This window comes from Ranitomeya variabilis, chromosome 2 (assembly GCF_051348905.1).
Source record: "Ranitomeya variabilis isolate aRanVar5 chromosome 2, aRanVar5.hap1, whole genome shotgun sequence".
NCBI classification, from domain to species: domain Eukaryota; kingdom Metazoa; phylum Chordata; class Amphibia; order Anura; family Dendrobatidae; genus Ranitomeya; species Ranitomeya variabilis.
This window is the reverse complement of record NC_135233.1, coordinates 479,897,698-479,911,124: the sequence shown is the minus strand read 5'-3', so window position 1 is coordinate 479,911,124 and position 13,427 is coordinate 479,897,698. Positions and strand designations below refer to the sequence as shown.

General features: G+C 37.7%; 1 protein-coding gene across 2 annotated transcripts in view; it reads right to left on the bottom strand.

Annotated features, from left to right (window-relative positions):
• Nucleotides 1–13,427, bottom strand: part of LOC143806863 (mucin-2-like) — a 101,024-nt gene that overhangs the window by 65,111 nt on the left and 22,486 nt on the right. For both annotated transcript variants that reach the window (XM_077287844.1, XM_077287845.1), the window contains exons 18-28: nt 11,854–11,942; nt 11,483–11,634; nt 9,470–9,608; nt 8,083–8,193; nt 6,663–6,842; nt 5,353–5,592; nt 4,539–4,695; nt 4,237–4,368; nt 3,272–3,419; nt 1,617–1,663; nt 181–378 (exon numbers count right to left, since the gene is read on the bottom strand). In XM_077287844.1, the coding sequence (XP_077143959.1) occupies nt 181–378; nt 1,617–1,663; nt 3,272–3,419; nt 4,237–4,368; nt 4,539–4,695; nt 5,353–5,592; nt 6,663–6,842; nt 8,083–8,193; nt 9,470–9,608; nt 11,483–11,634; nt 11,854–11,942 (1,593 nt within the window). The remainder of the gene's footprint in view (nt 1–180; nt 379–1,616; nt 1,664–3,271; nt 3,420–4,236; nt 4,369–4,538; nt 4,696–5,352; nt 5,593–6,662; nt 6,843–8,082; nt 8,194–9,469; nt 9,609–11,482; nt 11,635–11,853; nt 11,943–13,427) is intronic.

Genomic DNA, 13,427 nt, shown 5'->3' with positions numbered 1-13,427 from the left:
AAGTATTTGATCAATTACAAATGGAAAACTAATGGACATGTGAACAGAGCCTTAGACAACAATTTCCAATTTTTTTTAGAAGATCTAAACCGGTTTTAGCAAATTTTCTGCTTGGTCTCAACAGTTACGGAGATGTAGTACTGACATACCGGAGAAGAATAGACAATGAGTTATTATTACCTGTTGTGGTGGATACAAAAGGAGTAGTAGAAATGGTAGTGGTTGATGTAGTGGTGGGTACTGAAGTAGGGCAGACTTCGAAATATACCTTTTCTGTCCCATTTTCACATCTTATCTCAATGCAAATTCCAGATTGCTCTTCTTTGGATATGATTTCACCTTCTTCGTATCTTGTTCCGTTGATGATACAGAAACATGCTGGAACCAAGGAGGAGAAATTAAACTACTAAAAGCTGTTTACCGCATATAGAATCATAATGGTATTACATGGCAGACATCACTGTCTATTGATGCACAGAAATTTAATAATTAGCAGTAGTCAGTGAATAGCCAAATATAATATTGGCTGTGATCTCATGCTCTAGATCCTCAGGAATATGCCCAATACCCATTCCTGGTCATCGACTACCACCACAAATTACACCACTACACTCACTTCTATTTCTGTAGGGCTATACATAACCACATAACCCATTGATACGTTGGAGGGCACCAATGTGTATAGCAGGCACTTTACAGACTATCTGTTGGCTATCATGGCACTGCTAAGGATCAAGTTCTTCATAAGGGCAATCTCATGGTACTGTCATAATAAGGCCACATGTGTATACCAATAATCATAATCCTCCTTTACATAACTCTTCTATCACCACTGATACCTAACATCATATGCCTCATGGAATAAAATTCTTCATCAGGATCGTCCCTTAAAGGTGCCCATAAACATAAGATAAAAGTCTGCAGAAATGAATTATTTTCATCAGCTTAGGATTTTTTTCACCAGATTCTGCTGGTATAATAGGCTGAATATTGCATGCCTCTGTTTTATTTTTTATTTTAAACTGTCTTCCTGATTCGGTAGATTAATCTGGCTGGATCACTTTTACGAATAAAGGATTTCTAACTGGCTACGTTCTAGCCAATCATGCGCATGGCCGGCTTTAGATCTTGTCTGATTGTTGACCTGACATTTCATTACCAATAGTGATGAGTGAACCTGCTCAGATAAGGTGTTCTCTGAACATGCTCAGGTGCTAACCGATTGTTTTTGGCATGCTCGAATAATGTGTTCAAGACCCCACGGCTGCATGTCTGGCGGCTGTTAGACAGCCGCAAAACATGGAGGGATTTCCTGTTTGTTAGGCAATCCCTATATGTGTTGCAGCTGTCTAACAGCTTCAAGACATGCAGCTGCGGGGTCTTGAACATATTATTCGAGCACACCGAAGACACTAGGTTAGCGCCTGAGCATGTTCAGAGAACACCTTATCTGAGCGCATTCGCTCATCACTAATTACCAAAAATTGCTTATCAATCACAAAGCATCTGTGAAACTGAACTACAGAACCTTGAACTACAGAAATTCAACAGCTCCTCATAAAATCCAAGTATGTACAAACATGCTACAACATTTATAATGTCAGTACTCCGTCTACCTGATTGATTGTAGCTGCAGTTCACCTTTGCATCCGAGGTACAGATGCTGAAACAGAAAACAAATGTATTAGCGCAATGATGTCTCTTGCAGGCTTTATAAAGGACAAATACTCCATGATAATGTTGTATTGTTCATGCACCGGAACGTCTGCTATATAATAATTACATCTGTTAAACATGTTAATTTGTTTAAAGACTATGGACACCAAATGAGAAATGCTAGTGTTTTCTTTACATGACAGATTCCCTTTATACACTGTTAACCTTTAGATATGAAGTTAATCTGCAAGTTAACAGTGTTCTGAAGCTCTAATGATGTGTGAGCTGTTAGTCAGTGCCTGGGGGCGCAGCTATAGTCGCCACTCTTTATACACAAAGTGGTGACTGAGCCCGCACCGGCCGCCCCTCAATAACTGAAAGCCCGAGGCTTCAGGGAAAAATAAAGTTAATCTCTTACCGGTAATGAGGCTCTATGTGCAGATGCAGGGAAGCTTTAGAATGCAATTAACCTATAGATTAACCCTATATCTGCAGGTTAAAGAAGTTGTCCACTATTTGGACAGCTTCTTGTCATACCCCTCACTTGACCCCAATAAAATAATAAAGCTTATTCTAACCTCCCATGCTGGCGTCCTTGTCATGGTGTCAGCACTTGTTCTCCTAGGGCTCCTGTGCTGTTGTTGTAACATGTAACGCCAGTGCTCAATCAGTGCCGGTGTCAGTGTCTCCACCTTTGGACAAATTGAACATAAGGAGGAAGTCATAGATCAGCAGAAGTCCTGACTTCCTCTTCATGTTTGATTTGGGGAAGACTGATGCCAATGCTGATTGGGCGCCGGCACCACGTGTCACAACACCGCATGAGTGCCCCGGGGAGAGCGAGTGCTGACACCGCGAGAACGGTTCTAGCACTGGAGGTGAGTTTAGGCTTTTTATTTTATAGGGGTCAAACATTTTGATCAAGAAGTAGTTGTCCAAGTAGTGGACAACCTCTTTAATAGAATTTATTTTCATGACAGGTTCCATTTAACTCTAGTTAATACAAAAGCAGTTTCACTCTCCAATCTTCATTCTTTCATTATTTTAAGACCTCCGGATATGCAATTTTCAGCCTGATTCAAGTATTTATTTTTCTCTTGTAGGAGTGTCTCTCCCAGTAATATAGGCTGGATGCAAGATTAGCTAATATACCAGCACAGCTTCTATACTGCACTTATTTTCTCTTCATGTGCTTTTCTATGTAATGTACATACATGGGAGAGACCTGTCAATTAACCGTAGCTGGGTGGGGAAAAGTCAGTTTGGTGCCATATTGAACTAGTCAAGTCTCTTCCTATACTGCCCAACTATTTCACACTATGTATATTCTTAAATCCCAGAGCATTTCATAGAAAACCATACCAGATAAAATCTAATTTATTGTGCATGTAGTTGGGACATTATAAATCTAGCAACTGCTTCCCTTTGATTACCTTCTAGCTGATAGAAGGTAATAATAATTATAGACTGTATTTGAATATTGTAGCTCATTACTGAATACTAGCACTGCCATAAAGTGACAATCATAATGATAAACAGAAGAACCAGATGTATCACTAGTTTGTCCTTTTAGTAGGTAAAGTCTCGTTTACTTGTAGGAAATAGTATTTCTTACCAAGTGGTACATGTTTCAGTAGGTGGCACTTCACCACCAATCTCATAGTGAGTATTGTTAATATAACAACCACATTCCTCCTTGGTTACACATATTCTATTTGACTCATCAAATACGGGCCGGTCCTCTGGGCAAGTAGGGTAACAACCTAAAAATACCAATTACATAGTGGGTTCAGATACAAACACCTACAACAAACTAACACAATCAATCACATAGGGGGTGAGTGGCTATTGAAGTACAAAAACCTACAGAAAATACATAGTCTGTTATAAAAAATATATACTATAGTTTAATTCATCAAGAGCTTACAAAAAATGACATAAAAAGCACTAATAAAAAAGGGGAGGAAAATAATAGAAAAATGTATCATATTTATGAGTATAAAATACATTGTGAAAAATACTCCATATTAACAGAGTATTATCATTGACATCAATATCAAAAGAATAGTTGAGTTGAGTTAGAGGGAGCCCAGAACTCCGAAGTACGTTTCGCCTTAAGCTTTCTCAAGGAGTCGAAAACGTTGAAGCATAGATAAGAGTTCTAGGTTCTTTTTCACTCTGGTCAACTACTCTTTTAATAAATGTTAAGTCTGCATCTGACAGTTCCGTTTAATTACTGTATCTGCACTTTATCCCATTTATCCTATTTTCATAGCCTTAAAGTACTCTGCTTGAAGCCATTGAACAGAAATCTTTGTTAATTACTTCCAGTGGATACAAATTGGTTCTGGACAAGTAATGGTGACACAGATGTATGATACGTGGCAGTGAAAGTAGAGTTATCAAAGTTTTCTGGTCCAACGAGTCAAGCACCTGGTTGTCCATCATATTACCAGGACAAAATGGAATTTGCTTGAATTGATATATCTCCTTAATATTTTAAACATAACTATAAAGAACATAGACCTACCACCTAAATATTATTAGTAAAGCTTACATTTAATATCGTACAATGCTTACCTTCCAGGTAAGTAATGGTGACATTAGTGTAGACGTTGTTAATGGAGCGGCAGGTTTGAATGCTGTGATTGCCACATGGGTGATAATGCCACTCACATTCATCCGTAGGGTTGTAGTAGTCACAAAATATGGCTGAAATAAAATGAAAAAAATTTCCAGTAAATTTTTTTGTTATGTGTATTGACAAATTTTGTAGCTGTTTAAATGGACAGCACGGTGGACAGTTGCTAACATTCCTCCGGCACCCTCAGACTAGTGAAAAATTGTGCGCCCAAAGTAATAGTAGATAAAGATTTACTCACGGCATATGTCTGGTGTCCTCCAGTAGACGCAGGCTTCGGCTTTGGTACACTCCTGAGCATACGCAGCGACTGCAGTACAGAAACATTCACAGTCTCCACCAGTATCACATGAGCAGGCATCAAGTACACAAGCCTCGTAAAATGGTTTTGGATCAACCTAAAAAAAGTTCACGCAGTCAATTATACATTTTCAAAATCATTTTCAAAATAACTCGCAAATATTTTCACTTTGAGGGATTCAAAAGTAGAATATGAGGTATATCATCAGAGATAGTCACAGCGGCCAGAGCGCACAAGCCGTTGGTGCAATTATGCAGTCACAAAGGGGACCAAGAGGTAAAGGGGGCCACTTCCGGCTCCAAAGCATGAGGGATTGGGCATTATTTGATGAGCTAGTGGACTGTAAAGGGTCTATATATTGTTCTTGCACAGGGACGTTCTTTTGTCTGTTTCTACGCTTGCACAGTGCCAATGTCTTCCCAGGACCAGTCACAGAGTCTCTTGTCTTCATGTTCCTGCCTCTTGAGAAGATACTTAACTTACTGTTTTTGTACTAGTCTGTATTGGAGATTGTCTTCTTAGGTAATGTTGGCCAGGACAGAAGAGCCAGGTTCTTGAAGGGCGAGTCTCTTCTACTGACCCTCCTAGACTTGAGTCATCCTCTGCCTCACCCAAAAATTTGTGATGCATTACAAGTGACAGTGGCCTAATACTTTTGAGAAGCACTGATCTTGAGTCACTGCATTACTACAGAAGAAAACCTTGGTACCTACACTTGGTACCTACATGACATACACTAGTCTCATCTCCATACCTTGCTATGGCAGACTTTGAAAACTTGGCTTTTGATAAGTCCGCACTGTTTTTCTGCCCAGGATTGGCGATGTGGATTTTTACTACAGGGATTGACTACGTCTGAAGCATCGGGACAGGAGGCATCAACTTTCCAGCTGTTTCCAAATTCCAACACGTCATTGACAAGTAACATATGACTGGTTTTAAAGTCATTTTGTGCATTGTCATCAAAGTTTCCACATAAACCACAAAGTTTTCCCTAGAACAAAAAGAAAAAAGCAAAAATAACTTTAATTATCATAAATGTATGTTTCTTGCTTTATTTTAAGTCCTACTTATCAGTGTGGTTTGTACAAACAAACATGTATGGTCAGCTACCATCCGTCCTTTACCATGCATTTTTTCTTGAATGTTGGATATCTACCATGGGCACTATTTATTTTTCTTTAGCAAATTGTAAAATTCTGTGATGAGATGACTCATTTTCAAAGGGGTTTTCAGGGATCACAATACTGCGCAATGGCATAAAATTTAAAAAACACATTACTAGTTGATTCAACTATCAATCCGCTGCCTCGATGCTCATCTCTGGTGTCTGTTTCCTTCTCTGCAGCGCTCATGTTCCACCTCCCTACTTGACAGCTGCAGCCAATCATTGGCCTCAGCAGTGATTTTGAGATCTACAACGAGAGACCTATAAAGCAAGTGATTGGCTGCAGATGGTATATGGTGAGACGGCACATAGCCAGCCTAGGTGGCACATAACCAGCCTAGATGAGTAGACAGAGACTAGTAGATAGTTCCACAGTGGAGGCGCTGGAGCATCAAGTGGATTTATCAGTTGAGTAATAGATCATTAACTTAAAATCTGTAAATATATTTGTTTAGTTTGTCAGAATTCCCACATTCATCTTTTTAATGGACAGCATACAGATTTTGTCCGTTCACATAGCAGAATCAGTCATAGAAATGTATGAGGTAGGAATCAGACCAAATTCAGACATATCTCTACTTTAATGTGCAAAAATTTGATGTGTAAATTCCAGAGGATGAGAGATACTGAGAAATCTTGGAGGTGATTAGGTGAGGAACGTATATATGAGTGTGGAGTAGAAAATGAGGTCTTTAGAGCCCAGAGGTTACATGTTGGAAGATATCGATAGATTAGTTCAGAGATATGCGGAGCATAAAGATTACAGGCGACTTTGTGGGTTTATGTTAGTAGTTTTAACTGGATATGTTGGGGAATTGGGAGCCATTGAAGGGATTTGCAGAGGGGAAAATCGATGAGTAGCTAGAAGAAAGGTATAAGGAATATTATCTTCCTACCTTGTATGCTGGAGACACCTTGATGAAAATAGTGGTTTTTCTGTCCCAAATTAGAAGAATTCCATTGCTTGCTTCAATCACCAGGTAAATGCCCACTTCGCGGGTTAGGTATTTCACAGACTTTGCACCTTCACCAACTGTTTCCTCTATCTGCTTGTCTGCTAACTTCAGTACGGTGGTCTGCAAGGTAACAAAATATAACCAGAGTGGCACACTTTACTTCATGGTTGTACATAGGTAATTGCATTTTAGAATTTTATGTTGTTCAGGATCAGAAACACATGGCAGCTTTGCTAGAAACCAACAACTGAGGTTGGTGGAAGTATCATCTGGTTTTCTACAGTGTTTTCCAGTGCTACAAAGCTAATAAAGAGGGGAAAAGGACTAGAAGTCTAGTGCCATCCATTGCGGTATCAATCCTAAAAGTCAATATCAACTCTATAACGAGCATTGTCACATTATTTAGGATAAAAAAACAAACCATACACTCTTTTTGCAGACACGTGTTCTTTATCAGTGCAAAGTAATATATCTGATATGGCTAAGCGAGAGGTTTATGAATTGGGGTCTGAGGAGCAGTGTATGGCCTATAAGTTTCCTTACGCCAGCTTGGCACTCTCCACAAGGAGAAAGTTACCCCCTTAGAACCTCTTGAGCCATTAAAGAACTGGTCAGTTTCAATGCTCTAAAATTCCCATCCCATGAGTGTCTATAACTTTGGCACAGACTGTCTTTGTGATATGTGTTTCCATAAACTAACCTGGACCCACCACCTAAACGTAGAATGGTGTAACTATATAATGACGTATAAGAGCTATAGACAATACTAAATTCAAGTTTCCATTTATATAGTATTATGACCTAGATTGGATCAGTTAGCCTAAAGTCATTCATCTCCCACATGTAAGACTGTAATTTTGGGGTCTTTATGGATTTCTCATAAGTAGGGGCACAGTTGAAACTTCTATATTATTGTCCCTATTTATACTATTTTTGCTGTTGTAATTCACAATATTATAAGTGACCCTTAGCTGAAAATCCAGTAGGACAACCAAGTCAGAAAACAAGGCAAAACCATAGGGACCAGGAGTATTAAATTGGATACTTTAATTTATAGGTGATGAGAAAATGATGTTTTTATTTTTGTTTGTTTTTTATTTTCTTCATTGGCTCTATATAATGTAATATTGTATTTTTATTATATTGATATGAATATTAGTCATGATGAATGTTTAATATAAATATCATATACTGTATATATGTCAGCTATAATATTATAATATATGTAACATTAAAAAAAACTAAGTACAATATCTGCATAAATTAAATTAAAAAAAGAATAATATAGTGATTGCTTCATAATAATAATTGAATGTTTAAAAAAACAACAACCCAAATGATCAGGTTACAACATACATACCCCAAGGAAGACCTTTATAGACTTTGAACAGGTAACACCGGTTGTGCCACATGGGATATTTTCGGTGATTACGCTAAAGTTGCCCAAAGAATTATGAGCGCCACAATAATCCTGCAATTACATGAGTTACTTTATTCAGTTTTGTACTCATGTGATGGAAAGCACTTTGCATGTGTCAATTCTAAACAAATATTTATACAGTGATAGACCCCATATTACATACTTATTGTGTAGTCAGCATTTTACACGACCCTTGGGAGAGATCCTTTTTCCCTTGTATAACCTATTTTGAAAGAATACTGAATTTTGGTGCTGAAAAACTATCCTATGTGCCTTGAATCATGTTTATTATGGTTTTTCACACCTTCTGCACTTTACTTGCCAAGGGGGAGTGGCCTAGTGGGAAATGGTATGGATTAATGCAAAAGTTGGCTTAGGAGATAGAGTTGAACTAAAATATGTGTCAAAATTTTGGGAGCAAATTTTTGATACAAAGTCAACTAATAGTGGTGTAAAATGAAACTAGATAGTCTAAGTCTAGGGTCACATCTGAGAAAATCGGTCGAGTTATGCTAATACACTCTCAAAGCTTGATCACCGTGTGATCCTATTCTCTCGTATGAGGAGAAGATGGAGAAAAAAGTGTTTCTGTCAGCCTGTGGAAATCCAAATTGTCTTTGCCCATGGCCCTATAGAATAACACGATGACGAGTGCTATCCATCAACATGATGGCTAGCACCCATCCAATTATTACAGTCATCTAAACGAGCCCTAACAATGAGTACAATTTACCATTCATCAGCACCACTTTTATAAATGATCCCATTTTATGTAGTCTAAGTTTACATAGCGTAAAAAATTAACACTTTTAGATGGTCTGCCTCAATGTGTTCTGTTAGAAAGTTACATTTTTCTTTATTTTATTTGAGTGATTAACCCATTAATCACATGAATCTTTTCATGCCTCCACCACGCAGTTCATTTTTCACTTGACCAATATACATTATTGCACTTAGTTCTGAGCTATTGTTAGACATCAATGGTATCTACAGCCATAATATGTACATATTTTGAAAGAAGCTAATACAGGCTTTCATTTCCAGGAGGATATTTACTTAAAAAGTTAAGAAGGAAAAAATAATAATCTTTCACCTCCTCTAAAGCCATACTAAATACAACCCCACCTTCAGCTCGCAGGGTTCTCCATTGTAGGGTTAAGTGCAGGAATTTGGAATATCACAAACGCCTTATATTCTATTAGTGAGTGACAAACCTGAGAATGTTACAGTATAATAACATAGCACATAATAATAGCTGAACAAATACTAAAGCGACAGGAGCAAACACTACAGAGTCGTTATTTATAGTTACATTACAATTCCTTACCTGGGCCGCCACAAATTCACAATTTCCATCAAAGTCGTAAAATTTTTCATCAAATGTGACATAATGACCGTTTCCATAGATTGTGCATGTTCCATAACATACAGCATTGGTACACGTCCATCTTCCTCTACTACACGAGCTATAAAAGTGAAAACATCGGATTAGAAGATCTGACTTTCCTACTAGATTTAATATTTTTCCATGAAGAATCTTCATTAATTTTTCTACACACGCAGGCGCAGTCATGAATTTGGATTTTCCAACTCTTGGCAATCAACCAAGGTAAGGTACTTCCAGATAGACCCTGCACATGAATGGCTGTTCATTCAATGCAACAGAGAGGCGGTCAATCTCTTATTGACTTTTTTGGTTTTGGCTTAGAGGGGACACTTTATATTAAAAAATTTGCACCAAAATTTTGGCACAAATTTTAATGCACAACTTTGTATCTCAAGCCATCTTTTGCATGAAACCAAACGCTTTCCTAATTGGCCACTCCCCCTTGTCAAATAAAATACAGAATGTGCCCAAATGATAAGGCTCATAGGATTTTTGGGGGGCAGCATATAGCAGCAAAACTGATCCCAGCGGAACAATCTCAACTGATCATACATTGATACCATTATCTTCCCTACATGGTAGGTAAAGGACCCTGCTGCAAATTTTGCATTAAAATGGAAGTTCGACCACTCATAAGTGCGGTTTTCACTGACAAATATATTTACACCTGCAAGGGAATGCGACTTTCTAGCTGTTATAGGGGAGTGTACATAAAGGGAATGCAAGGGGTTCTGCAAAAAATGATGAAATGATCATCACCGCAGTCTGCTAACAATTGTCTGGTTTTGCAGTGGTAGCAAAAAGGAATTGGGAAAGATCTACAGACTCTAAAAGGCAAATGTATTATTAAGAAATAGTAGAAAAGGGTTTGCAAAAATTATTTCTTGTTTTGTGTAGGTAGTTATAGGAACATGATCGATGGGAACCCATTTAGCTCCAAGTGTTACAAGTTAAAACTTCTAGCAAAAATGCAACCTTTCATTACTGACATGTCATAATGTAATCATTGAAGGGTCTATCCAGCTTTACGTCATCTATCCTCTTCCAGATCTTGTGTATTTCCTCCCTTTCTATTCTAGTCCTTACTGCCACTTTTTAATTTCTGAATGTTTTTATAACATTAAAAATTATGTGAAGAATGTAAAGATGGATAGTGTCTACCATTAAAGAAGCACTTCCATGAAAACTTGTATCCTCTTAATATATTACAGTCATCATATTATATAGCACTGTGTACTTACAACTGCTCATTTTACCGTATCCAATTAATTCTCCTCTTTTCCATTAGGTCAATGACATCTCGTGATTAGAAACAGACTAGCTGCATCTTTCTAAGCTCCATGTCTCTTTTCCCTGCATGAGTCATCAATAGAACTACAATTCTTCATCACAGCAAAGCAGCTCCACTCCCCCTTCAACTTCTGACCCAGTTGCTCTGCTCCTCACATCAAGGACATTACAGTGATGTAGAATAGTAGTTCTAATGATGACTCATGCAGGGAAAAGACACTTCCTGTTTCTACACAGAGCTTAGAAGGATTCAGCTAGTCAGTTTTTAATCACGTAATATCATAGACCTAAAAGAGAAAGAATAATTTGGGTAGAAAGGCAAAATAAGCAACTGTAAGTACACAGTGCTATATAATATAATGTTTCAATATATTAAGGGGATGGAAGTGCTTATTTAAGGGTAGATTTATATTCAAATTCTGAACCCTTTTGAAGTTACCAGAAAAAGCCACAAATTACTAATCCCCATGGGATCAGCTGGAGAAAATAATGTGACATAGAAAAACAAAAGCGGAATCTTCCCCGTTAATGTCTGACTCTTGAGAGGAGGTGAAGAATTTTATCAAACTGTTAGGCTCGTCTATATTGAGCAACCAAAGACTACTGAAGGTTTTATCTTTAGCTTTTCATTATATAACTTTATCTAATAATCTGTCATTTTACCAGGTATTGCAGTCCACTCTAATCTGGGATCCATGGGGATAAATGTCTTCATTATGGATACAAGGACAGCTTTCCTCAGGGACACAACCTCCAGCTCCATCATCTAGAAGTCCATTGGGGCAGACACATCCAGAGATGCACTCTGTCTGGAACTATAATATAGGAAAAACTAGCGATTCAATTCCGGATATACAATTCAATCCTACATAATATTTATTTGTATTAATACTAATTAAATAATACAAACAATAATAAGAACACATTAAAAAGTAAATAAAGAATCATAGTGGTAAAAATAATACTAACACTGAAATACCACTAATAATAATTATATTATTAATAATAATAATAATAAGAGAGACTCAACTTACGTATTCAACCCCCAGAGTCTTGCAGCTCCTTTGTATGGAGACACCTGTTTGATTGTTGCAGTTGAAGTAGACTTTGCCCTCAGGACAAGCTGTGAAGAGACATATAATGAGTATGTAGTACAGGCAAATAAATATATATGTATATATTACTAAAAATGGTTGCAAGACAGTAAAACAGGTAATCTTTCTTCCAAAAACAGCGGCACCTTTGTCCATGATGAGATGTCCTTGGCTTTGCAGCCCAAGTGCACGGTCATAGTCTACAGTGCCAGTTACAGCTCATTGACAAGAGTGGTGCCAACCTCCTCGGTATAAGATGGACCTGAATTACCTGGTATGTTAGTGATCATGTTCACTGGTGAATAATTAACATTTCATTTTTATCAGATAGACAAATATAATTTACAGTGAGAATTCAAGAGCACAATAACGGCCATAACGACCAGGTCATAAACTGAGAAACAGATTATTTCAGCAATCATGTATCTATCTTTTTCCTGAAGAGCTAGCCCTTATATATAAACGGATAGCCTTCCGGTGAAATCGGCCCAGTATTGGAACCTGTCCCTCTCATGACCCTACACTGTAATCCTAATTTACTTTGTAAAAAAAAGGGTGGCTATATGGACCATCCGCATGGCTCCTTGACCTGTTGACCATGTGAGAGGCACATGATTGATTCATCAAGGTGTTTACTCAAAATTCTAGCATAAAAAAGCTTAAAAATTGGCAATGTTTTTGCCAACTAAGTTGCTGCTCCTCCCACCTGTCTATTTAATGAAAAGTTACCCCAAAAAACGAGCACCAGCCCTTGCACTCGACATTTGTAAGAGTGCTTAATTCATTAAGCAGCATGCGCCTCTTGCTGACTTTAAGACATCTTGTTCAACTAAATTCCTTCGTTAACACCGGTGTGAATAACGCAAGTCTTAATGAATTGCCCATTTGTTTTTTTTTAAATAAATGGAAAACTGGGGCCAATTCATTGTATATGTCAGTCTTAATGAGGGGCATGCAAGAGTAAGATGCATCTAACTCCTAAAGATTCGTATGGCACTTAATGAATTAGGCGCATTTTAACAAATGTCATGCGTCTCCACCAAAGATGCACTCTATTCAGACTGGAGTACATTTCTGCCGAAATTTACACTACCGAAGAGGGGTACGTTTTCATGAATTAGATAGGTGGGCTTGGCCATGCCCCATCTCCTCCCATTTTGGCGCCGTTGGCTGGGATTGGCATAACAATGTTAAAAGTCACAATATTTTTGCGTAACTTCTCATTGCTCAAAAACTTGACTACTTTTTATAATGTTTTACTCCAGAATTCTGGGGAAAACAACAGAATGAATCGGGCCCTCCAGAGAATCCAGTCTGTCAGTGTCTTCCCCTATAGGATTGCAATAGAAAAACTGAATTTTGTCAGCTGGTTTCTTCGATTTGGTTGTAATTGCATTTTAATCAGATTATTTAAGGATAACTGGAATAGATAAAAGCGACTGCAATTGTGGAAGCTAATGCAAAATCAGGATCTCACAATAATTAAACAACTATGAAATATTATTCTAGGAAAT